The 27,561-nt window shown below is 40.2% G+C and overlaps 1 protein-coding gene across 1 annotated transcript; it reads right to left on the bottom strand.

Annotated features, from left to right (window-relative positions):
* Nucleotides 1-200: 200 nt before the first annotated feature.
* On the bottom strand, nucleotides 201-21,255 carry fam110d (family with sequence similarity 110 member D). The gene is made up of 2 exons (XM_008431074.3): nucleotides 20,384-21,255; nucleotides 201-4,534 (listed from the first exon to the last, which is right to left on the bottom strand). The coding sequence occupies exon 2, from the start codon at nucleotides 3,826-3,828 to the stop codon at nucleotides 2,500-2,502; it is 1,329 nt and encodes a 442-aa protein (XP_008429296.1). The 5' UTR covers nucleotides 3,829-4,534; nucleotides 20,384-21,255; the 3' UTR covers nucleotides 201-2,499.
* Nucleotides 21,256-27,561: the final 6,306 nt, after the last annotated feature.

The following is a 27,561-nucleotide window of genomic DNA, read 5'->3' as shown; positions in this document are numbered from 1 at the left end:
CTTTGTGCACCACTGACATAGAATATGAGTTTCACTGTCTGAGGTGATGGGTAAGAAATACTGCATTTCACACAATATTATTGTTTTTAGATGTAATGCCCACGTGAAACCATAAAGCTTAAAGTTTCATAGTGTGGATTTTGCTCTATAACGCCTGTGAAATAAATGTAAGTGACAACGGTGAAAGACAACACACTTGGTTTCACTTTTCTGCTTTTATTAGCTGTGTACATCATACACAAAACCTTTTTGGAATAAAAAAACAAATCTCTCTCATATACACCAAATTTTAGAGCCACTTTGTACACATGCAATAAAAAATAAGTCTATGTAAAAGCCGTTTCAGAAGTGTGTCGTGCTTGTGACAAATACAGAAAAACATCAAGGCTGCAAGTTTTAATTTATGACATGTATAAATAAACTAAGCCCATCATTTTTGGTTAGCGCTCAGCACACGAGTCCTCGCAGGCTAACCTCCACATGCTTTAACAGATTGCAGTGGCATCCTCCAGGGCAAGAAATGGGAATGACCTTTCAGGGAGATAAAGTGTGAAGCAGTGAGAAATGGATGGAGTGAGGTAGGATCTGTGCTTATCAGTGGGAGGAAAGTTGGTTCATCCTCCCCTGCATGCTTTCATGGACCAGCTGCATGGGTTAAACATCTGTAAACTAGCAGATGGTGAAAGTGACTCCCTACAACATTTAACAACTTCTGCCTCTTTTCAAACAGAGTTGAACATATTAGTTTGAAGGATTCCAGTTCAAAGTCCTTACAGGATGGGATATTAACCCAGGTTTTCCATGTGTGTCGTGGTTTGTGAATCAGAAACTTACACAATAGTCACTAGACCGGTGTGAAATGAAATGCAATGACCTCAACTTTAAATAATTTTCTTGACCTATGTAAGCAGTTCAAAGAAGTGAAGTAAAAAAATTAAAAAATGAATCTGGCCAAATATTGTTTAAAGTTGTTCTTGATGCGGATGTTCTTCCGAATCCAGCTCAGTGTTAAACATCCTGCTGATTTTTACACTCTCTAATTTCCTCTGTCTGTTCAGTTCAGTGCAATCACACACCCCACAGGAGCGTCTCACGAGTTTATTCCAACGCCTGCGTTCAAGGACTAAAATTGTAAGAGAAAAAAGAAGGAAAAAGAAACAAACTCAGATTCAAATGAGGTACACAGTTCACTTCACTCACACAATCCCTGTTTACAAAGAAAAACATAGCTTAGTGGTTTTTAAATTACTCAGTACGAGGGAGCATTACTGTCAAGAGTAACAACCTTTAAGCATGTTTCAAACATCTATGTGCCTTTTGAGGGGTTTCATGGGGAATTCAAGTCTGCTCAGAATCCAGTTCTGCCAAAATAAAATAAAAAAAATACTGAAAAGAAACTTGAAATGTAAAGGATAATGTCAACATCACTCACCCACTGATGCTATCAAGCTACACTTGGAGAGTAAGGACAGTTCACACTCATACAAATAGTCGCTAGGTTCTATAAATACAACATTTAATCTGACAAGATGAAACTATCAGCTGTTCTACAGTAAAGGATCTAAAGATAATTATGTGCCATGGAATGCCAGTAATACTGATTTTAGTTAAATGAAAATACAAAGCAGATACATGATGGCTGTAGTTTTGCATTATGAAGCTCTAGGAACTTCATTTGAACAGACGTGTATTTCAAAATCTTCTAAGAAACATGTAAAAATCCAACAAATTCCAGACATAAGACCTGTTAAATGCATCAACCTTTGAGCTAATCATCAACTACGTGCTAAGTTTTAAGCTTGCAATAATTATACAGAAGCTCTTGTTAGTGTTAATGAGTAAAATACTAAAGAACTACTTAAGTTGTGTGGTAAATACTAAAGAACCGGTAGCTGGTCCTTTAGTATTTACCACACAACTTAAAACAATACATATACACATAATACAAGAAACACATTAGCATTTGGTGTTGGAAAAGTTATCTGTCAACTCAATGTTAATCTAATCCTCTGCTGTATGGATCCTGTTTTAATGCCTGAAAACTGTTCAAATCGAAAACTGTTACGCTCTGTCCCTTTACCTCTGGTTTATGGACTATTGAGCAAAACTAGACCCTTCATCTGTTGAATTTACTAATTGGTTTAATTGGAATGCACTTAAACACTGGCTTACAGTTTATGTAAAAAGAAACGTCTAGCATTCCAGGGCACATACAGTTGAAACCAGATGTTTTGATACACTGTATAAAGAGATATTTTATGTTTATCTTCACTGTTTGACATGTAATCATACAAAACTTTTCCAGTTTTATGTTAATTAGGATTGATGCAAGCAAGGCAGCCAACAAAAACGACCCAGTGACACCAGTTCTGTCAGGAGGAATGGGCCAAACGACCAGCAAGCTATTGGGAGAATACAAATCAAATGTCGGGGAAATATAAAGACTGTGTACAGTGTATGCAAACTTCTGGTTCCAACTGCAAATCTTCAATCCTCATACTATACAGTTGACTCTTTGGGCCCTTCCTGAGCTGCATTCTTGCACCCATACAGCCACTTAATGACGCGGGCATTTCTCTCGATGATGGACACGCCAGTGGGAAGCTGCTCTGCCAGTTCTTCCTGAAACAGTCCATCTCCTGAGTGGCGGGAAAACTCGCTGGGCTCTGAGCCGCCACAGCCGTCCCCTCCTACGCTCCGCAGAGCCAAGGAAAGCGTGTCTATTGAGCTGGCGTAAGAGAGGAAGTTCTCCCGGCCCAGACGCTCTATCATGTCCATGTCCAGTCCACAGAAGTCAAAGAAATGCTCCTGCTCCGACAAAGCTACCGAACAGCGCAACCGCAGGTCGGACTTGGAGCGCTGCAGCTCTCCAAACCGCCTTCTCTGTGGCATCGGGGAGGCACGCTTCCATGGATCACTCTCATCATCGTGCCTAATGTCTATTTGGTCGGTGGCGTCATTAATGAAACCATTCTTTGTGTTTTCTAACGTGCAGTTAAAACCTGGACTTTGGATAGACTCTGGGGTGCGTTCTTGGTCCGTCTTGCTTGACCTTCGACTCATTGGTCCTCCATCTGTGACATCTTTGTCATTGGTCCAAGACATTCTAGAGTCCCCGTCCCGTGAAGGTGCTTTCTCGTCACCTATCACCATCTTCTGAACTCTTTCTCCTCCGCCGCTCTTTTCTCTCATTGAACCCTGGAAGAGGCGGCGTACAAAACTATATCCCTTCAACTCCATGTTATTGTTCTCTCCCAGTGTGGAGCTGTTAGGGCTTTTGCACTCTTTCTTCTGCCTGTATATTAACAGGGAGTCTGGCCTCAGCATGCGCTTGCCTGTACTCCTTCTGAGAACTGGGGCACTGTGTGGCGCTACCAGGCCGTTGATTCCAGGCGTCCTGGGGCTTGGAGGCAAAACTTTGCTCACGTTGCTCCTGTTGTGTGTTTTGATGTCAATAGAAGTCCGTCTGTTCTCCTTTCTAGCATCATCATTTTCATTTTCGTCTTTTGAGGTGAAGGAGCCAGAGAGAGTGGAGAAGGGGGTATTGGATGACCGCCGTGGGGAAGAACGAGGGGTCAAGCTGCCAGGGACAGAGATGGCTCTCCGAGGCTGCGGTGGTGGCGTGGCACAGGGCACAAGCACAGGTTCTTGTTTGGTGTTGATCACCTGCTGACTCTTGACGTATTTGGCTTTGTCAGCCTCAAGCCTCTCCACAGCACTGACCGAACGGCCGTGACCCCCACCATCAATCTGCCTGCGCAGGTAATCTGGACCCTTGTTGAGCAGCCTCAGAGGAGAGGGGGACCCAATTGGAGTGAGGGGTTTCATGTTACCTTACTGAGCTGGGAAAGACATCAAAACTGCAGCTTCTAAACTGACTCCGAGCTTCCGGTCCCCACAGTGAGCCGCTGTTGGCTTTGGAGAAGTTTCTAAAAGTAAAAAATAGCAGCGACTCTCATTCCTGTTTCTCACAGCTCTCGAAACTTTCTGAAAGGGTTATGAAGAAGTGGTAATTCAAGTGACCGCAAAGTCCAAGTTTGTTGCTATGTTTTCTATAGATAGCTCACAGTCTCTTTGTTGGGCGGTGGAAGAACTCAAACTAATTGATATCTCTATCTTGTATTTACCCAGGCATCTGACCAGGCAGGCAACGGGGAAGTGCTTTTTTTGTCAGCCAGCAGAGCTCCCAAATAAGATGCTCCCTGCCCACAGCGTGGCAGAAATAGGCAGGGGTGCACTTTGGAAGGGTTACTTCTTCCTCCCCCTCTTTTCGCTTCTCTCGTTTCGTCTCTTAACTGCACCCTTCACTGTTGATCTTCTTGGTGGCGGCTGCCCGGTGAAATGAGATATAATGGCCTCAAATATTTGTTTAGCGCAGGTCTTCTCAGGGGCGGCAGGTCAAGACTTATTGTTTTGGCACCCGTCCCGGATGAGACGACCTGTGGGTGGCCGGCACCAAGGCACTCAGTCCGATGATGGGCAGGTGGAGAAGAAGTGGATCGCGTCCTCGTCCTAACCTCAGCTGTGGAGACCCCTGGGAGAGACGGGGAGAGAGAAAGAGTGGTTTTAGTTTGATGTGCTGCTCTCCAGGGCAGGCAGCGGAGACCAGATGGCTGCAAAGACAGCGGTCCCTTTAGCTCTGCTCACACTGTACCCATTTAAAACCAGAAGGAGCTGCATGACTGCAGCAGGCAGAGATATGAAGCTGACATAATTGAGCCTTTAATTACTATTGGGCTTGTATATAAATAAAATCTAAAATGTCCTTGCAAGTCTCCCTCAACGCAGGATGAATTGTGACTGAAAATAAACCGTATACGGACTCTGTTGTCCAGAAGGGATGATGGCATGTCTGCTTCTATCTTTTCTCTTTTTTTTTTTTTTTTTTGCACAGGAAGAGAGCCAGACTTTTTCTTATTCTGAGGAGTCATTTGTTTTAGCTATTTTTATCTTTAGTACTGAGACAATCTGTTTTGGCACCAATTCAGCTGCTTGCTACAGTTAATAGACTAAAATAAACTTTACAAGTAGAGATATTTCCAAACAACATATTACATTTTGAAACAAGCCAGCGTAACTGATGTCTTAAAAATCAGATCAGAAAACTATAGTCAGACTGCTGTAATTCAAAGCCACTAAATGCTTCTAAATGAAGCTATGTACCTCCAAAGTACCAACTGTTTCATAGTGAACGCTCTTCATTTTAACCAGTTATTGCAAAAGTTAAATGGGACACTAAAACAAACAGACTATGCTGTTTCAGTAAAAGTTACCACATTTTGCACTATGGCATTTTACATCAAGTTCATGCTGCTTCTGCATTTGAGAGGGTAAAAAGCAGGTTGCACATGCTTATAACAGGCTGGACTCTGCAGAAGGAGTATATTTAGCTAGAAAACACTCAAGCACGGTTATCATGTGTCTGTGTACATGTGCGTGTATGTCTGGATGTGCATGCAGCTATGGGTATTTGCATGTCTGCTCTAGTTTTTCACCTGAGTTGTGTGTGTGTGTGTGTGTGTGTCAGCTCAAGGCAAAAAGACCATTTTATAAGTGGTAGTGTCTGGAAACCAGAACCCCAAATTCACAAGTGGTTTATGGTCCAAATAGGGAGGAAAGTGCTCATTGTTTTCCACAAGACAGCGGGAAGGCCGTTATTGTTGGGTTTAAATTTCCTTAGGTCAGCTTCAAATGTTATCAGCAGCTATTTTAGTTTTTCCTTCCCAACAAATGAAACAAAAACAGCAAGGAAAATGATTTATATTTCATTGTTATAATAATCTACATGACACATCCGACAGGAAAGCGTGGAACTCCTGTTGACAACATCCCCATCTCAAAGTCTGAATTTCTTCGGTATCAAGATATGTGTCAAACTGAAGAAGCACAGAGCTGCCACTTCAAAAAAAACAGAACCATATCATGTCATAAAGTATTGTACCAACAAAGCTTTGCACATCAGGCCTGTAAAGTGTTTTTCTGCGTTTTCTTGTGTAATTCAGCATTTGTGCTTCCTGACTGAATACCTTTTACTCAAAGGATTAAATCTGAATCAATTTATGTCTGAAGTGGGATAGTTTCTTCTTATATGTTGTTGCAACCAAAAGAAGAAAAAACAAAAAACCTTTAATGATCAATGAAACACCCACCAATCAGATCGCTGGGTTAGATTTCATATGTTTGATTGCTGCGTAGCTTTGACAGGCTGACACCAACTTTAGCTGATTCCTCTTAAAGTAGAACATCACTGGCTTTTGAAGAAATGCAGCATGTGCTCAATGATGCATGAGTCGTGCATATTATGCAAAACACATTTAAATCAATCAAAGCTGCCTGGAGAAACTGCAGCCTTTATTTTCAGAATAATTGAGTTGCATCTGCATACTTAAGACAGAAACTATTTCAAACTGTTTTATATTTACCACCAATTGAAAACAAAGCACAGGTAATTGCACCACAGCTACCAGACCTTCCATATCAGTGCTGAATTTCTATTATTTTGTTCATATATATAAAAAAACTAAAAATTAAAATATAACCAGCCTGCTGAAATAGTCACCCTTTCTTATGAAAACCTAGTTATATCTAACTGTTTAGTGTATAACTACTCTTCAGCTACCACTAAATAATAAGTGCTGCTGAAACTTTAGAAGAAGAGCTTAGGTTTCACCATAATCTACTCCGTTCAGCCTCCACGCCCCTTGCAGAGCTTGTCAAATGGCATGCCACTGTAAATTACCTGAGGAATGGGGGGCCCTGGCATGCTGGTTAGCTTTTCCAGATGTTGGATCTCGGGAAAGCCAGCCATTGTTTAGGCAGAGTTCCGGGAGAAATTTCTCACGACAGGTGTGGAGGTAAAAAAGGAGACAGGGCTTGGCATGAGGCAAGAAAAATGAGTGGAAAACGGGGAGGAAGTGGAACTGGGGTTACAGTTCAAGTTTTGGGTGATGGGGGTATTGATGAACGGATTTTCCCTTGGAACATTCTGTTCCTCATCTGAGGCTAAAGATACAACGCCACGACTGATTTTCCTCTGATGGCATCAAAACACAAATTTGAGCAGAGTCTTAAATTGTGTTGCCAACTTTATTGTAAAGGACTAAAAATGTAAACACATACAACTTATAAACACTGAAAGTAGCAAACATAAATAAATCATTCAGTGATCATTTCAAAATAACCTTTAGATAACAGAGAACCTTAAACGTCCTGCCAGGTCAGTGGTAATGTGACTGTATTGCTTAATTCAACTGAATGAGGATAATATCTGCCACCTAAAATGAAAAAGCTTCAACATTTCTGGTTAGATCAGTACTTGCACCAATTCCAATGAATATCTTTGCTGTATTTGTAATGCAAATGACAATCACTGAAGCTGACATGAAGGGCGTTAAGGGAATCCATCACATTTAGATGCCGTCGCTTGTTGAAAGTGCTAACTTTCTAATCACACATTTAACTCTTACTGAAAACTGTTAATTAACGTACACGTTAACAGACAGATGTTTCCAGAAAATACTGATTAAATGCTGCAAACAAAACACTCAGTACACGCACGCACACACACACACAAATGGAGAACAATGGGGCCCCATTAGCTCCATTGACCGTAATGAGCCAAATTAGTACCCAGCCCATTCTCTTGTGATCTGAAAGCTTGTGAAAAGCGTGAGACTGCTTTTGAATTTCTCTTGTGCTTCATGACCTCCTTTGTCTCCCGCTGTAGGTTGTCATTAACCTCTGAACCCTTTCCTTCTACTCTCATCTCTACAGTGAACACCGCCCCCATCTTTTCCTTCGTAATACCACCCCAGCTTCTTTTCCCTGCACTCTCCTACCGTCTCTACCCTCTCATTTCCCTTGCTTCTTGTAAACACATGCCTGACCTCTCTCTGAATCTGTTTCCCTGTCTGGCTCCTTTTACCGTTACTCCCTGTATCTGAAGTAAATCTCGAAAAGCTTTTGTCCCAACATGTATTGTGTTAAAAGTGTTTTATGTATCGGGGCTACATCTGTTTAAACTCTGGATATGCTCACTTTTTTTTTTTTTTTAGCAACCTACTTCCTGATGAGTCAGGAGGTCGTTAGGGCCATAGTGTGATCAACAAAATGCAAATACTCTCTCTATTTTAAAAAACAAAAAAGAAAGAAGATCAACAAATGAACAAAGTTTGCATATGGATGAACTGCAGGGAGGAGAATATTTCAGAAACAGTCCTGAACAAGAGCATAAGTCTGTTATCCCTTTAAAATGAAAGACAACTCTTAGTAAAAGTCTTGAAGGATTCTTCATTCCTTAATATGTGTGCTTCTAACTAACTAAACTTGCAAACCTGCCATTGATCTATTCTCCTACAGTGCGACAAACCCACTGAGTGTCGATTTAGGACTTTCTCTACCAAAAATGAGCAACAACAAATAGAGAACAGTATCTGATACCAAAATAAAATCCTGCACTGCTGTTGCTATCACCAGTGTCTCTAGTTTGAAGCGGTTTTTGTAAGTCTCCTTGCCCTCTTTTAAGACTTTCTTTCCAATTATGTGATTCTATTGCTTTAATAAATTGTACAATCTGTCACAGGGGACAGAACAGTAGCATCTCTGTTACTATTTTAATGGTTGCTGGTGACAGTAGTCGTTGCATCTGAACACTAAAGAGTGACATCCATTAAACTTTAAATAATCTTAGTAGTAAAAAAATAAATGAAAATAAACATACATCATGAAAAAATTATGAATTCTGCATTTCATTGTGATCTGTGTTGGTTGTGAAAATATGTTGCAGTCAGATTCCATTGAACAGGTTGAATATCCCACTGGCATCCATTGTGCATTTCAGATAACTTGAAATAATAAACAACAAATATAACACTCTAAATAATCCTTCCCAAAGTTATTATTGTGCACACTCCTATTTTAAGCTCAATGATCACTTTTAAATTCACGTTTCAGTAGATTTACCAGATGCAGGTCACAAAGATACTTTCCCATCATGTTAGTTAAATGTATAAAAATACAAGAAATTATACTGTTTGCCAGACAATAAGACAGTATTTCAGGACAAACAAAGAAATTCCTAAATTGATCAAATTTGGTGTACATTGGTCAGCTAAAAGACAAAAGCATCTCTCAGCAGCTTGTTCTGTTCTGTTCTTCGCTGGAGTTTATTCTAGAACTGGACGTAAACTGACAGTCCTACAAGAAAGTATTTGGTGATTTCTACTGTACAACAATGGTAATTATTTGATAAATAAGGTCTCCGAACCTAAAGTCATCTCCAAACTAACAAACCCCTGAATCTCCAGCAACAATCTGTTGAACTTACAACCTTTTTCCGCTAGTTAAACTGCACTGTCCATCTCCGTCTTTCTTTCCTCCCTTCTTGTCCTCTCTGTTTTGGCCCAGTCCCCAGGGAAGGCTTATACCTACCTCCAGCGCAGCTTAAGAAGAAACAGATGTTTTTTGTCATCCCACATCAAGGAACCCAGACGGCTCCAACAGAGACGTGTAAAAGGAAGGGAGCGTGGCCTTTCAGTTTTATCAGCTGCATTGTTTGTGCCACGTAGATTTGACCCAAGAGGAAGCACACGGGCTGTGTTTAGATTCTGCCGTGAGTTATGCTGCCAGGTATAAGCAGGCAGATCATTTCTTGCGAAAAATTAGACAAACACAGGAAAATCCAGGAAGTGTTTGTTTTACGAGAGGAGAACCTGTAAATAAGCTTGCTAGGCATTCCCAGAGGAAAGACATTTGACCTTTGAGAAAAAGGTCGAGTTCCTCTGCCAGGTTGGTAAATTCAAAACTTTCCATCTGAATCGACATAAATTTGTGAGAAAATTTGGGAATACACACACACACACACACGCACGCACACACACACACACACACACACACGCACACACACACACACACACACACACACACACGCATACACACACAAAGGTTCACAATAGGCTGACAAATGTGAAATGAGAAATTGGCCACCAGAGTGGGAGGTGGAGGAAGTGAACATGGAGGATGTTGCAGAGGCCCAAGAAGAGGTAGTATTTTGATTTTCTTGTTGAATTAGACTTTCTTTAGGAGTAGGGAATGGAATCTTTTCATGTAAAATAGTGTACGGGTCTTTTAGTATCCACCAACAAAATGTCTTAATCTGTGAACGAGTAAAATAAAAACCTGGTAAAGTTAATCTCACATATAAATCTGTTGAAATCTGTTGTTTTAAGATGTTTATGGATGTCTTTTTGTGTCTTCTTGTGGGAAACCAGAATGTTGGGATATGGAGCGATTCGTTCGAATTGTCCTTAATTCCCAAGTAATTCCCAGAAACTTCCCAATAAAAGTTTCAAGCTTTTGAGTTTCAAAATCTTTGGCAACGTCCTGATTGCCTTTTGACTCTGGCAAACATTCCCCACTCACATAATGGAATAAAGACACTGAGCTTAAGAAAATCTGCAAAGGAGTACGTTGAGGAAAAAGAGACGGTGTCATCCTCTGCTCCCCTAACAGAGACGTGGTCGCCTTTTTCTCCATTATTAATGACCAAGAACAACGGTCGCCCTCCATGTTCAGAGTGAAGTGATCTGGCTTCTCTGCCTCATTAGTCAGGTAGTGAAAAGGACAACATGGTGACAATTAAAGCTAAAGAGATGGAGCCATGGGGGTACATAAGCTACTCTCTCCCCTCAGACACAAAGGCTCCATTAGCCACTGGGTCTTCGGCTCCACACTCATGTGGAGCAGCAGGAGGGCCACCTGGGAGGACTTAACAGACCCCCGATCTGAATAGACCTCCTTCTGAAACCGTAAAATCGACAAGATGGGCTCTTAACTCACTGCGGCTGCTCTTTTGTCATTCAGATTATATTATCATTGTGACAGCTGAGGTTTCAGTGGAACAAACATTTCTGCTGTGACTTGGTGACAGCATGGATAGCCAAATCTGAGCTGGATAAAGATGACACAGTGAACAAATCCATATTTTCTACTTATAACCGCAGAAAAAATAAAAAGAATAACAATGTTTCGGTTCATGCAAAAAACCACTTAGCTTTTAAAAGTTAGCACAATAAATAAAAGAAATACTTTGTATCCTGTTCTGCAGCTGCAGTCCACTAAGCTATTGGTGTAATATCTACTAAAATATTCGACTTCAGATGTCATCAACCTTAAGCTTTACAGCTAACCTTACTGATGCCGTAGCACCACACCACTGCTTATTCTGATAAGCTTTTTGATAAAGTGTCCATGTTTATTCTTGCTTTTATTGCCAGGCCAAGTTTGTCCTTACTTCAAGGCTTAGGAAGGGTGGCGTTACTGTCAATTACTGAACACTCCTGTCCTGGCGGATAAAGTTTTATTAGTCAGTGTTTGTTTTTCCACCGAAAGCTTTTTAGAAGAAAAGTCACAGCGTTCAAGCTTTGCACGCCAATGTTTCCACATTAACGACCAGCTTAATGCCACTTTTACGTAACGGCATGGCATTATAAGTTGATGCAAATGAAATTGAAAATGACGTAATTAACATATGTGGTTCCAAAGTTGAAGCAAGCGACCAGTTTATCTCTCCTCGAAGATCTGCATGTAAGCAGTTCTGTCAGCCTCAATATCTTTACAATTCTGTGCTGACCTCACTAAAAATGAGTGAACAACTAAATGCTTGGGCAATTCAACAGATTATGAAAGTAGAATACTTAGTTTTGTACAAAGATTTATGACTGCTAACATGGCTTATCTAATACAAAAGGACTATTTAGGCCTGGCAAGTGTCTTTAAAAAGGACGACTGCACAGCATTCTCTTTTACATAATTAAAGACTGCGGCAAAAGCTCAGTGCTTTCAGTCAAGCAAAACCTCATCTGAAATGTAAATATTGAACCAGAATAATGATTTTAAATGCATATAGATACTAAACTCCCTCCATCCATTTTCTTTACACCCTTGTCCCTTAATGGGGTCGGGAGGGTTGCTGGTGCCTATCTCCAGCTAGTGTGCCGGGCGAGAGGCGGGGTCACCCTGGACAGGTTGCCAGTCTGTCACAGGGCAACACAGAGACAAACAGGACAAACAATCATGCACACACACACTCACACCTAGCCACAATTTGGAGAGGCCAATTAACCTGACAGTCATGTTTTTGGACTGTGGGAGGAAACCGGAGTATCCGGAGAAAACCCACGCATGCACAGGGAGAACATGCAAACTCCATGCAGAAAGACCCAGGCCAGGAATTGAACCCAGAACCTTCTTGCTGCAAGGCAACAGCTCTACCAACTGCACCACTGCGCAGCCCTAGATACTAAACTATTTAAAAAATTGTTGCATAATTAAACTTGAGGGAAGCGAATGTAAAACATGTCTGAATTCCATAATTTTAACAATGAGGTTTCCAGATTTAAGCAAATATTTTTGCTGCACTACTAAATCTGTGAAGCACAAAAGTTTATTTTGAATTCCCAACCGTTTTACAGAGTTTATGTTTTAAATATGGAATCTGTTTTCTTCAATACACATCCAGACATGGAACCTGTACTTGATACTTTTCAAGACTGAATAAAAACTTCATGCAAAATCAAACAGATACATTCAGAAAATATGTCAATAGATCATTAATATGCGACTAGTGAAAGACAAGTCCATAAGTTGCTACTTTTAGAGCTTTGCCCGCACAGGCCATTGTAAGAAATTTGGTGTTCCTTCTGCATGGAGCTCTCTTCTCATGTCCACATGAGGTTAACTAAATAATTGAGTGTGTGGGCTCAGGCAAAACTTAAAAGTGTGGCACGCTCCCAGTCTTTGGCTATGGAGAATTGTGTTCGTGACACTTGTGTGTGGGAAGAGACTGTGTGGTAAGAGGGGAACAAAGTGCAGCGAGGCGGAGCTAAGTTTGTACACAGCACATCCAAATCTGACTCACATCAAGCAGGCGCAGCAGCTCTAGACAGCATTGTTTTGGAAATTACGACCACGGCTACCCCCCCACCCCCTCCCGTGCTCCCCCCTTCGCTCCCCCAGCATGCCAGCCTGGCTTATGTGACCAACAATAAAAGCCACAGTGATCACAGTTGGTGTGTGTGTCTATGTGCGACCGTGAATTCACTGTCCTGAGGTTGTTTATAGAGAGCAGTGGAGAGGGATACATCCAGGCACATCCCTCAATCTGCCAGAGTCTTAAATTATGAAGCTCTGTTCTCACACACACACTCATTAAGGTCTGCTGGTGTGAGTCCTTGAGAGAGACGGCGCTGTCTGGCATGCAGCCAGATGTTTTATTTCACACATTCAGAACATTTTTCACACCTTTTCCACTCGCGTCAGACTCAACAGAGTCCCAAAGGATGCTAAAGCAGGACGCCCGCTCGCAGAAAGCAGCAACAGAATGTAGTCAGCGGTGCTAACGCATACACCTGTTCCTCTCTATCAGAGCGAGTAATAGCAGAAAACGTCTCATTCAGGCAAACACGCCAAAAGGAAACCTACACTACTTTTGGCGCATTATTCTGAACACGCGTCAGTGTTGCAGTTGGTAAAAAGTTTAGCACTGACTTGTGAGTGTTTGTGATAGAAACTTGGGGGATAAAGCTGCTCCAGTTGTGTCTCCAAACTCTGTGACTACCCTGCTGAAGCCCGTCCAGCCCCTCCCTCTGTGGAACAACACTCCACCACTTTGAATGTGTCAGCATTGATTCAGCATCCACTCAACAGAGCAGTTCTAAAAGGCTTGACTTCAGAGTTCATAAAATGTTCCACTTTTCTTTTTACATGAAAAAGTTTCCCAAATATACTTAGTTGGAGGCGCAAAGTTGCATTTAGTCAATCAAGATTTGTCAGTAAAAAGCCATGCTTTTTAAAAAGTGCAGTGGATTTTTGTGTGTGTGTGTGTGTGTGTGGCATATTTATAGTCTTTTAAGCCTGGCTTTTACATTTTTAATGATTCTCCGAGACATGAAATAATCATAGCTAAATAATTATGATCCACCGGTTGAGCTTGGTTATTAATTATTAAAAGCATAAAAGAGAAAAGACTAATGCAGCTGATCTGCTGCATCAGCAGTGAACGGGTACTGTTTGACTTAATTCAACTGACACAGCTGAAAGTTTAAGTAAACAAAACCATGACTATTCACATTTTACAGGAATGTTCTGTCTCCTGAACACTGCTGAGGAATCATCTTGAAAATAAAACAAACTAACAGTCACGTACAGGATGAGACATTTACTGCAGCACATTAAGTTCACTACAGGACATAAACATCAAGTTCCAGGGGCTCTAAAAGATAGCTAAAAATGTTAGAAAAGAGTAAACTTACTCAAATGATTAAAGCATATATTTGTGGCTGACATTATTATGTTTCCCAAATTTAGTTTTATCATTTACCGTCTCGGTTGTTGTGAGTTAGTTTAGACTGCTGGTGTGCACAGCAGGAGGTGGGATCATAAAACTCCAACTCTAGGTCAATCGTTCATTCAGAAGAAACTATTGAAGTCTTAAAATAGTCTTAAAATTATTGGTACTAGCATTTACAATATTTCTTACAAATTAGTATTTGATATCGTCACATCCTTCTGTTCTCTTTTTCTTCCCATAGAAAATGCCAAATGGCCAAATGCCTCCGTATCTGCCCGTTCCTGTCTTAGACTGTTTGCTGCTCCAATTGAGCCTGGTTCTGATGGAAGTTTTTTTTTTTTTTTTCTAAAAAGGATAAAAGGAAGTTTTTCTGCTCCACTGTCGCCACAGGCTTGTACAGGACGAAGGATTATTCAAAAGTCACAATGACTATTGTGGATGTTTGTGTCATCGATACACTGTTTTTAAAGAGTTTATCAGCAATGTTTGTATAGTTCATCCAAGTTAAGGCTTTATATCTATGCTCAAGTTATTTTGAGGGCCAGAAGTTTGAGAAACATCGGCTTAGACACCAACACTGCATAAAAGTCTCAACATTGATCATCATTTAGGTTAAAATCAGCCTTCTTTATGCAGGAAATGATGCATAAACATATAGAAATTGCCTTCTATAAGCTTTAGAGTTATTCTTGATTATTTGCATTGCAGTAAATCAATAAATATTCAAAGATAATAAGATAGAGGTAGTAAAAAATATACAAAGTAAGACTCTTCAAAATGAAATAAAAAAATCTACACTTATGTTTCTTTTTATTGTCCCAAACTTTATCTTTCTAAAACAACCCTAACCACTTCAAAAAATCTTCAATGGTAACCAAATAAACACATCCAGAAACTCCTTCAGAAAGACCCTAAACCGAGCTCTCCTCCTCTTCCTTGCTGCCATTTACGTTTAGCCGTTAGCCTCCACTGAACCAGCCAGCTGTCTTCTCTCATTACCGATCAGCCGACCTGCTTTGCCTCAAACTGCACCCAAGTGCAGCCGAAAGAGAACCCTCCATTCGTCCCCTTTTCCTCCTTTTGCTTCTGCCAGAATCCAAAAACACGTGGATAAATCAGTGAAGCTGCATCCACGGGCTCATCCTGCGTGGAAGAGGATGTCCAGCTCGGTGCCATCTTCCTCACGGATGAATGGACACAGCATGCCACGGCTGGGATTGATGGGACGTGGCAGAGCAGCAGAGGTGGCCGGTCAGGCTGTGAACAATTACAAAGATGTGAGAGCAGCGGCGAGAAGGGCTGCTCTCACAGCTGTCAGCCACTCACATGGAGGCTGTCAGGAGATGGAGATCTGTCAGATCATGTTTCATGATTTTCTTGACTACAATGAATTATGGATTGAGTCATGAGCCCATGAGGGAATGGAACTAATGCAATAATAGCAGCTGGACTTAGCGTCTAAAATATTTACAAGATAATACAATGAACCAGCCAAGTAACCATGGTAATTTTGGAGGAACTCCAGAGAGCCACAGCTCAGGTTGGCTATTAGCCAGGCACTCAGCAACTCTGAATCTGGATTTTATGAGGAAGACGCGAGAAAGACAGCCAAGATATATCCCAGTTTTTTTGCACATCACCTTGAACGTTCACATGTCACCATACTGCTACCATCAGAAGAGAAAACAAAGTCATTTGAGTTGGAAAAAAGCTAGATGGACCTAAAAACAAGAACCTGTTAAAGACTGCAAATGACTAAATGCTGCAGGATACTGCCTCTCATTGATACACGTTAGAATGGTCTAGTCAAAGTCCAAACCAGTTCAGTAGCAGCAAGAATCGAAAATTACCTTTCAAGAGGCTCTCCATCAAACTTGACTGAGTTTGAGCTATTTCATAAAGAATAAAGGAGGGGAGATGGATTTTGATAAGTAGAGATGAACATTATATTAAATTGCAATTATTATCACAATGTCACTGTGTGCAATATCCAAATCAACACAAAATAGATTCATTATTAGACAGGATGCTACATTTCAAGTGTAATGCATCCATGATGAAATGTTTGGCCAACTATAGGGACTGTATCTTCCTTCAAAGCCAACAAATGATGTTAAAGCTCATGGAGGGCAGAGGAATAATCATATTTTTTCACATCGTCACGGCTATTTCCAGGAGTATTATCGCATCTGCATATTTTCCTGAAATTGTGCAATAAAATCAATCAGATTCCCGAAGTTAGGTTCAAACATTTAAACCAAATTTTAGCTTCTGGAAGCAAACTAGCAAGCAGTAATGGTAAATCTTCCAACAAAGACGAAGCCACTTTATATTCAAAAAGTATTTTAATAACTTTTGAGGGGGAAGAAGAAGAAAAAAAAACTTTGCTCTTCAAATTGTTACTTGAGTGAAGAAGATTCCACACCCCGATGTTTACAAAATAGAAGAAATGTCAGCTTATGAAATAGATGGCAGGTCTTGCTGGAGCGTGCAACCAGCTGTCCTTCGTGACAGTGGCTATTACTTTAACATATAGTGTCTGCCTAAATGCATGGATGCAGACTGTAACTGTGGAGCTCAAGTTTTAATAATTTCTTGCTCTTTTTCCAATAGAGCCCCCCTCCTTAAAGTTGTTAGAAAGTTCCCACAAACTTTTAGCGCAATGGGCGACAAGAAGCTGTAAACTCAAATTATATGACTGGTGGGTTTGTTTTTTTTCTGTAAGTGTTTGAAGTTTTACACTGCACTGAATGTCAAGTGTCTCAAACCAGCTGCTCATCTGAAATGCACACACACGCACGCACGCACACACACACACACACACACACACACACACACACACACACACACACACACACACACACACACACACACACACACACACACGCACGCACGCACACACACACTCTGTATACCCAGAGGGAAGATGATGTCATTAGCAGTGTACATTTTCCCCCTTTAATTAGAAACTCAAGCTTCCCACCGTAACTTGGAGATCTTTACATGTAGCCACTCGACAACCGAGGGGCTAACAAAGCGAATGTTTAATGTTTCCGTTAAAGAGCAGTGTTCAAATGGCTGTGCTGTTCAGGAAGGCACATACAAAATCTTAATAGCTGCTGTGGTGAAGCTGACTGACACTTAACTGATAAAAAGCACATGAGTGACCATCTGTAAACTAAAACCAGACAATGTTCTGTGGTTTCTGCTTGCTCTTTGCAGCAGGCATTGATGTGGTTCAAACAAATCAGATTAAAAACTTACTCAACAGCACAAAAAAGACAAAAAAAAGGTAAAATTGAATAAAAATGATTTAAATTGGGGCATTCCTTTGCAAGCAGTAGATCGTGAGGTCTTTGACAAGTTTATTTATTAGCTTTTTTCTGATTATTAAGATACAAAAGGCTGGGTAAGCAAAGCAAGCAAATGCACGGTGCAAAGGGTCATAAAATCAACATGTTTCTGCAGGTTTTTCTTAGTACTGTCATGCATCCCTAACATCATCATCAACGCCCCCTCTGGTGCTGTAAACCAAGCAAAAAGGCATAAATAGCATTTTATTTAGCCATGATAACGATGTTAGGACTCCCATCAACGACTCAGATGAAAACTGCAGCGAACGGCTCTCTGCATTTGGCCTCTCCCCCAGGGAGATAGAAGATGTGTTGTTTCTCTGCAGGAATCAGACATATTACTGCTTCAAAACCAGTAACATGAGGGATTTATGCTTCACTGCTTATTATTTGTTTTTCCACATATAATTTTTCAGTTCCTTGCATTAATATTTGTTCAACTTTTTTCAAATTCTCAACCTCAAACCTTACTGTCTTTAATTGGTATTTGATGAGATGCACACAAACTCGTGAAAAATTGTTAAAAGAGGGTGGAGAAAAAAGTGTCTTGTTCTGAAACGTGTGGCATCCACTTGTAGTTGCCCCCCTGAAATCAGACCAAATAAAAATACACTCGACCGGAAAATGTATCTGCCTCGAAGCTTTGTTAATTTGTTTAAAATATGTTTCCCATAGTTGGTATTTATCAAAAGTTATAAGCTGTCTTTTTTTCCACAAAATTGGTAACTCAAAACAAGTTTTATTTAGGTGGACTGACGATAGAAAGGGCTCTTTGGATTGTAAAAGTTGCAAACACCTGGTTTAAATAAAAGATTATTCATGTGTTAAAATAGCCTAGTCAAAGTCCAGGCTAAAATTTTACAAAAGCAATGAGTAAAAAGTCACTAGATGTGCAAAACTGGTGGACTCATACAGTGAAGAGCTAGCAAATTTAACATCAGCAAACGGTTCAACAAACTACTGCCTAGAGGACACAAATGCAAGCCACACTTTTTAGATTTTGTCTTGTAAAAAAAAAATCATAAATTACTTCCACTTTGCAATAATACTTTGTGATGGTCTAATACATGAAATACCAATAAAATACAGTGATTATTGTGGTTATAACAGGACAAAAATGGTATGCATGTTTCTGCAAGGCACTGTAATGTCAGTTAAATTTATGGAGTTAAAGTTAAGAGCAAAGAGATCAAAATAAATCTGTCTCCAGACGAATCACCCTAACAAGAGCCTGAAAACTGATAAACCTGAAAAGAAAATAACAGAATTTACATTTAAAGCTGTCACTTGAGTCTTAAAAGTTGTCAAAAAAAGTAGGTTAACTCATCTGCTGAGAAAAATCCCTTGATGTGTTCAAAAGCTCTTGAGCAGCTGCTGTGAGAACCTTGTGGAGAGATTATTGCTGCGTCAGTCTTTATTTTTACCACAGAAGTGTCTCTCAGCACAACTAAAAGATCATCTCTCCCTCAGGAAAGCGAGAATAAAGCACTCCCAGCAGATGATCTGCATCAAACAGAATTACGTAGTCGATCAAAACGACACGTGCTCACCTGTTAAAGTCGGGATAAATCTATGTAGAGACACGTGTGGTTTGTTTAGTCTGGCCTCTAAGTTGTTTATGCTCCTGATCCCACTCAAACCAACTCTTGACACTCATTCAAAATAAAGTCTGCATACGACGGGTTGAGATGGGTCACACAGAGGACCCCTGAGGCCACATGGGTCTGTCCTAGGAGGAGAATCTGTTCACTTTGAAGCGGGTAGATTGCATAACAACCATACGTAATTTCCTTCGGTTGTTTAAAACTTAAGCTTCTAGTCTTCTGTTTGGGAAACAGCATGCATTATTTAGTTCTTTATTTGCATGAACGCAAGTAAAGAGCTAAAATAAAGTAGTAAAGTCAGCAGATACACACAGTGGAGGTTTGGAAAACAGATGGATATATTTCAGGTCAAACCTACAAAGCTGTGAACCTACTGCCTCATGTCATCCGTATTTGCCCTAATGAGAGCGCAGGGGTCAGTCAGCTACCCCATTCTCTCCATACCAGCCAGCTAAACTGGGCGTCAAGGTCTGTGGATTGGTTTACACTGCACAAGACACATTGATGCACATGTCAATTTTTCAGAAAAAAAATCTGTTTGGCTCAAGTCGAAGAGTTGCTCTTGTGTTTATGGACAACATGCACAGCCAGGAACCAATCACAGTCATCCTGACCGGGAGAAATGACTTTACAGGACACGAACTGTATGACTTTATGGTTTGTTCGTTGCTTTACAGGCACAAGCCATAAAGATGTCAGATAACTCATGCAAAGACAAACGTTCTTTAAAGAAGGAAAACAAGTAAAATAAAAAAATTCTTATAATTTATTAACACTTAAATGAGCTCCAGCAGTGAGGTCGCTGTGCCATCAGCATATAGAGTTCATATCATTAATTATATTTCTGACGAAAATACAGTGTAAAAATCACAAACCAGAACAAGCAAAGAGTTTAAAAAAAAAAAGAAAAAAAAGAAAGAAAATTTATGACCCAGATTTACCGATCATGGATCAATTCATCCCACCATGTGATCGCTTTCCCGAACTTCCCAATCAAAATATCTCCCAAAATGAGCCCCGATTCAAACCTACCCGCGTCAAGTTTAACAAGAACAGCACACGGACCTGCCAGCACTCACCTTATATACCCAGGTCATCCACTTTGTTTGATTCCCAAATCCAGTAAACGTGTAGAGAGATCCGTGTGTAATGTCAGATGTTGAGCGTGGCGCTCCGCTCCGCTCCGCTCCGCTGCTGCATCTGTAGCACACTGAGGCAGCGGAGAGGGAGTCCCGACTCCGACCATCCCGCTCCGAGGAGGAGGAGGAGGGAGGGCGGGCAGGTAGGAGGAAGTTGCCGTAAAACATTAACACCAATAATTAGGTTTATTTAACCTGATAAAGACAAAAACTGTGGGTGTTCATTTTTCAGAGACATATTTTCACCATGTTATTCTTACATTTCTGAATGCCAGAGTTCAAAAACTGCATGTTTTAATCAAGGTGAACGAATCTTTCAAAAGAACAAGAAGAAAATCATAGCTGGGGGGAAAAAAAGAAAAGAAAAACGAACAAAAAAAAAAAAAAGCATAAGTTCACCTCTATATATCTATAGGATTAAAGCTACATCATTCTGATTACAGCATCGCTACTGTGAAACATGGGGCGGAGACAGGGGTGGGGCAGAACAAGCAGTTCCCCTCCAAAACAGTTGGTGGCAGCAGAGATGTATGCTTACACAACATATATAGATAAAAAAATATATTAAATAGACACAAATTTGTCCAATTCCAGAAAATGTTTTCTGCCTTTAGTGAATTATTTGGAAAATACAGTTGTGCTCCATCGAGCTGTTGAGTGAGCAATGTTTCAGTCAAACATTTGAAAATTGATGCTCACAGAGCCTCTCTTTCCAACCTGACCGAGCTTGAGTCATTTTGCTAATCAGTCAGGATCCCGCAGTTGGATCCAGACATTTGAAGCAAATTTTGATTTCTGGAAACAAAACAGTAAGCAGTCGTTGTAAATCTTCCAGCAAAGATAAGCCACATGAAAGTTTGAATTAAAAAAAAGAAAAACTTTAAAGTGATTTTTTTTTTTTTTGCAAAAATTTCTCTACTCAACAAACTGTTCCTTCAGTGAAGAAACCACACCCAAATGTTTCCAGAACTGCAGAAATGTCAGCCTCTGAATAGTTTCTACATCTGCACCACAGAAAGATATACCAGAGAAAGCAGACAAAGAGGAACTGAAGGAAAATGCATGGCACAGTTTTCTTATTTTTAATTGAGGCATGTTAAAAACCACACAGATTGCTTGAGAAACGTCTGTTATGATAGCTACAATAAAGCAAAGCTTGCAGCAAGACCAATATTGAAAACTGGACCCTCTTCACTTCTACAATGATTATTTGCCAAAAGCATTGCCGCATGCACAATCAATAAAAGGATTATTATCAGTTTTAAGGCTTTTCATAGAATCTTAGGTTGTCAAGTTTGAGGTTTTTTCATGAACTTAGTTTACAGAGAATAAAATATTTCACTAAAGCTCAGATGAAGCAGCATAGTCTGCATTTTCCAGGAAATCATCAAAAACATAAGTCATCAAAGTCAGAAGGTCTCTGCTTTTACTGAGTTGGCTAAATTTGGGGAGAATATTTTCCTACTTGTGTGTGAAGTGATAGATGGTAAAGGGGGGAAGCATGAATCAGACTTTGGCTGATTTCAGGGGAAATTAAATGAGTGTTGGGAAGTCGATTGCAGGACTCTCATGGAGGTCAAACCAGTTCTAGAATGAACATTGTTGATGTGACTTTTTAAACTGCAACTTCCAGCATGGTGCCTGAACATTCACTACAGTTCTCATTAGATCTCATTTTGATCAGCTGATGTTGTTTTAATGAAAACCAACCTCCATTCGATAACAAAAGAAACTAAAAGAAGTAATGTTATCACCCAACAGTATTACTTTTAAAATAAAAATTGTGCAATTATCAAGCCTTACAACCTTAAAAATGTGGAAATCTGCAACTATAAATTAAAACATTGCTGATCTTCAGATGCTGTAAAGATCAGAGGCGCACATTCAGTTGTCTTTATTTAGGTGTACTGGACACACTCCAGGATGCCTGTGGAAGTTGGATATAGTTTCATCATAATCTCATCAAATGGCCAACACAATTGCTCAACTTGCATAATGTTTTTTTCCTTTAATTCTATAAGCTGCAGTTTAATTAACCAATCTCTGAAGAGTCATGCTAATTGTTGCACTTTAAATATTGAGTGAAAGACCTTAAACTGGCCACTTCACTCATTCCATTCATTGATTTTTAGCTTTCAAAGCATCACCATCAGCACTTAGCAGGCTTGACTGGAATCCATGATTCAAACAAACAATCAAAGGTCCATAGAGCATGAAAAAACCCTCTTCACACCATTTGTCAGCTTTACTATACATTTATTACGTCATGGTTTTTGTGGCACTTGACCTTTCACATCTCCTTATGGCTGTTTTTGTTGGGTTACTGTGAATAAATGTGGGCTTATCTTTTGTTGCTCTTTCACTTTCCTACGCTTGTTTCTCTCTGTTCACACTCCCACCTCTGCCATCTTTGTCAAAACAAAACTTTGTGGCTCAGCTAGGCCAGAGGAAAGAGAGGGAGGGCGAGATAAAGGAGCAGGCACACCTGTTTCTCATTCGGTTGCTCATCGCTTCTGACAGCCCAGAGGAACTGGTGAGAAAGCACGGTGCAAGAGAGCCACTGAAAATATGTTATAGAGAGTATAAACAGACTCCAAGTGCTCCGGCCTACATGAGTCGTATTGTTCATAAATCAAGCGCAACCTGAACTCTGGCTCCATATTTTCTACAGTAGAAAGGAGCTGGATGCTTCCAGCACAACTATAAGGTTATATTGCTAGATGGAGATGATTTAAAAATGTAAATCTTGAAAGTACAAACTCAACGAAGGCTTAAAAGAGCGAACAAAAGAAATCCAGTCCCTACCTGCAGAAAAATGTTATTTCCCACAATAGTAATCCCAGCTTCTGCAGCGTGACGTCTGAGCAGGACGTAACGCTGCATTGAGGGCCGCCGCAGGCTGGAGCCATGGTCGTCCTCTGCCACATCTGCTCTTTATTTATTCACCTCTGCCCTCCCAGTCCTGACACAAGGAAGCCACGTTTCCTGCTGTGAGAAGTGGACCGCAGCTACTAGCTTGTTTGACGCCATCTCTACCCCCTGTAAGGCCCAACCTTCATTCCACCACATTTGCAACAATGAGGCTATGGTTGGGTTGACGGAACAGGTGTCTAATTCCTCACCCAATTCCTGGTGCCAGTCAGCTATTTAAGACCCTGTTAACTCAAGGTGATAATCTTGCAAAACCCATGAAACATCACGTACAAGAAGATGACAGAGACGACAGGGTTATATTCAGTACGGTGTGTTGCCTTTTAAATTAAGTGGCATGTTCACAAAATACTGTTGGGTTTAATCCTGACTTTGGTAGAAACAGTTGGATATCACTGAAAATAAATGACTTTCTTACCATTGATCTGCAGGGATCTGAGTATCTGAAAGCCTGAGATTTTTAATGCAATCTTTCTGTTTGCATATATGTATGTAATAATACAAAAGTATCATCAGTTAGAACCTAGAATATTGCTAAAAATTGTATTCTTTCAATCCATTTTTCCAATGCAGGTTACTATTAATCCAGAGTTGGGACAGCAAAACCGAAGGCTCAAAAACAACATGAGGAGTTTTTGTCATAGTGCAAATGAAAACTAACATTATGACCACGGATAAGCGAAATGAATCACTGCTTATCTTCTAATAATTTATCCTATTAGTAGATTGGATATATTTGGCAGCAAGGACAAAAATCTTTCTCCTCCGAATTGATGACATAAGGTCTAGAAGAAATCCAAACTACTTGTAGGGTGTTCTCAGTCTGCAGTGGTCGATATTCACCAAAAAATGGTCCAGGAGAAGAGCAGTCCTAAACAAGAGACAGGGTCATGGGTCACCAAGGCTAATTCAAACAAGTTCTGATCCAAAAGGTAAGCTGCTGTTGCTCAAGAAAGTAATGCTTGTTCTGATAGAAATATCTCAGAATAAAACGTGGATCACAGGTTGTTGCATATGAGGCTTCTAAGTTGTAGATCAGCCAGAAAGTGATGCACAAACAAGTCTGGTCCATAGATATACTGGATTTAAAGGATCTCCTGCGAACATCTTGGTGCCAGAAAACACCTAAATGATATGACGCATAGTTTATTGTCCCAATAGAGAAATGTTGCTCAGTGAGTGAATGCATAACACGAGCCATTTACATAATCTTGTAAAAAAAAGAAAAAGCCAAAAATAATCAAGAAAGACATGAAAACTCCATCAGACACACTTAGCCACAGGCAATATAAAACCAGAATGAACAACATTCTTTGCAGCTCATGTATGGCTTCTCTGCATACAACTTTGCTGTGCGGAAAGATATCCAAGATATCTCTGAAAAAAACAAACAAACAAAAAAACAATACATTCATAACAAATTCATCAATAGCCGGGTGGAGTTCATCCTCGACAGGGGCAGAACCGAAGATGATAGCTACAATTGTAAAGCCACGAAGAACATGATCTTGCAACCTATGACAGTATTAGATTATGTAATCCAGTACTGTATATTATCTTAAAATTAATAAGTATATTGTACATATAACAATAACTGGGAGCCTCAGTGGAGTGTCTGTTATATTACATAAAATAGTTTTTATCGAAGGTTTTGTACACAACAAAACCTGATACCACGGAAAGTCAAGAAGGTATTAAATGTAAGGATGTCTGAATGTTTTTCCTTCTCACAATAGTTTCTCTTCATGAGAACGAACGCTCCTTAAGTACATGAATAACCAAATACACTTCAAAAGGACTTTAAAGGATATAACAGATTCAAAAGAAGGAGAAATTCAAATCAGTCTTCACAATGAGAGCAGCACAAATGCACACACACATACACACACCTCACACAGGCTTTTGGATTACTGGCACTTCAAAGGGAGGAAACCCCTCTCGGGCCAACTTCCTGCCCCATCCCACCTTGGACCATTTGCTGGCATGGCCTCGCCTGATGAGCGGGCTTTGTGAGCCATGTGGTGCCTATTTGGAGGCACATAGGTAATCATCTGAAGTGCCCTCTGATGGAGCTGCACTTTGTCTTTAGGTAAGTAAGTTCAATAGCGAGGGGGGTTTAGGTCCTCTTGGTTCAAATTTGATAAAGCGGTTGTTCGCTTTGCCTGGATTTGATTATGTAAGGAGTCTGTTTTCCTGGGTATGAATCATTTCTTCAACCTTATTCGTGTTTTGGGATTTTCCTAAATATAGGTGTCGCAAACATATTTTGCAATCAGGCAGAGATAAACACATTGTTAACATCTTGCAGTGAGCTTATTGTTTATTTATTTGAACCTTTTTTATTTTTTCTTCGCAATGGTCTCCAGTTTGTAGAAAATTGTTCCCAGCCTCTCCGCGCTGACAACGTTTATTGTCTTTACAACTTGAAACCTGTTGCATTATGTAACCTTATAATTTACTTTTAAATATACTTTCGAAATTTCTGAGAACTGGGAAATTGTTATTACATAACGTTTTTTCTTATTGAAGTTTTGAGCTGCTCACCCATCTTTGATGGTTTTTGTGAGGTGTTTGTGTCCTTGATGTTTCAAATATAGTTTACTTTTCAAAAACAGATCAATCTCTGCGCTCTGCGTTGTTAAATCACTGGAGTGACTGACTGTTCTTTTAAGAAATCAATGGGAAATTTATGGTTGCATTTCATCACTCTTATAGACATAATACATTATATTGATAGCCTTTGGAATTTTTAACATATTGTATGTCTTATACAATAATCTGCAGAAACATAGACTCATACCAAGACAGAGCATGTTTTATCATCTTCAGCTTATTTCCAGAAAACTCAGCAAAATGTCTGTGGAAAGTCTATAGACAATATTCTACTTCCATATGACACCACTGATTACTGCTGAACGTCACATGCCTCAAAATAATATTTATTCAAACTCCCTCAATCAGTATTTTTCATCATAGGTCTGAAAAGATCAAAGTTTATTGAAATTTGCATCCAGGTGTTGTTTGAGAGGTTCTCAGAGAGAATGCATACATGGGGAAACTGAGTGCAGAAATCTTAAGGCCCGGATTCAAACCCAAAACTTTATAGCTGCAAAAAACGATGCTAACAACTGCCCTGCTATTAGCTCCGTATATTTTTCTAATCAAGTAAGCTTGTGAAGAACTGATAGATACTGTCCAGTTTATTACTCTACATTAAATAAAGCCTGTAACCTTTTCACCTATGGAAAAGCTTCCAATTTTGTCTAAGATAGGGGCCTTATTATTTTCTCAGAGTTATCTCAACTGAACTAATAAATATTTACCTAAGGTCCTACGTGGTCGTCGTTTCCTGTCATCTTTGGATTTCTTCTCACATTTCGTGGCTGAAGGCCGAACCGTTGACCTCAGCATCCTCACGCTGCTGTGTCCTGGGCTGTTTGCTTTGCCCTTTGTGCTGACCTCCAACCCTCTCCCCACCACTCTCCTGTCAGATACAACAGCCTTTGTTTGGGGTTTACATCTGCTGGAGGAACCCAGCACCCTGGCTTTGTTTTTGCTTTAATGGTCACAGGCTTTCTCTGAGAGGAAGAAAGAAAAGAAGACGTTCATGAAGTCTTGCGCATGTTGAAATTTCTGACTCTGCCCAGTTGTTTGGATGAACATGAAGTTTTGTTGTGATTAAGCTTCAACATGCCACTGGTCTGATGGATGAAACCTAAATCCTGGCAGGATGTGAAATCCAGGGACATAGATCTCAGCCATCTGCTGGCATGTCTCTGCAGGGCATGTTTGCTTGAGAGGACAGCCACAAAGTGTTTTTTACAATTACAATGTGAGCAGCATTTCACATTATTTAAGACCAAGATTTGTGTAATGACAGTGGCACATTCTCGAGGTAGTCATAACTGGCTTGGAAATTCATAACCTCTGGCAGAACATCTAAAAATCCTCCCTGGTGCTGAAAGGTCTCACTGGAGAATAAGCTGGCACTTTGAGGAGAATGCGGTCATGAAAACCGAGAGGTCAGTTCAGCCCAAAGATTTCAACATTAATGAGCCAAAGCAACATTTTGAGGCTTGTTATTAAAATAAATGCTGGAAAGACTGGGGTTATTTCTTGCATGGCAGTCATTCAGCCTCCTGTTCTATCTCTGAGCTACACCATATTCATGGGTTACCTTAAACAAA

The sequence above is a fragment of the Poecilia reticulata genome, chromosome 16 (assembly GCF_904066995.2).
Source record: "Poecilia reticulata chromosome 16, P_reticulata-male-v2, whole genome shotgun sequence".
Taxonomy (NCBI): domain Eukaryota; kingdom Metazoa; phylum Chordata; class Actinopteri; order Cyprinodontiformes; family Poeciliidae; genus Poecilia; species Poecilia reticulata.
This window is presented reverse-complemented; position numbering and strand designations above follow the sequence as displayed.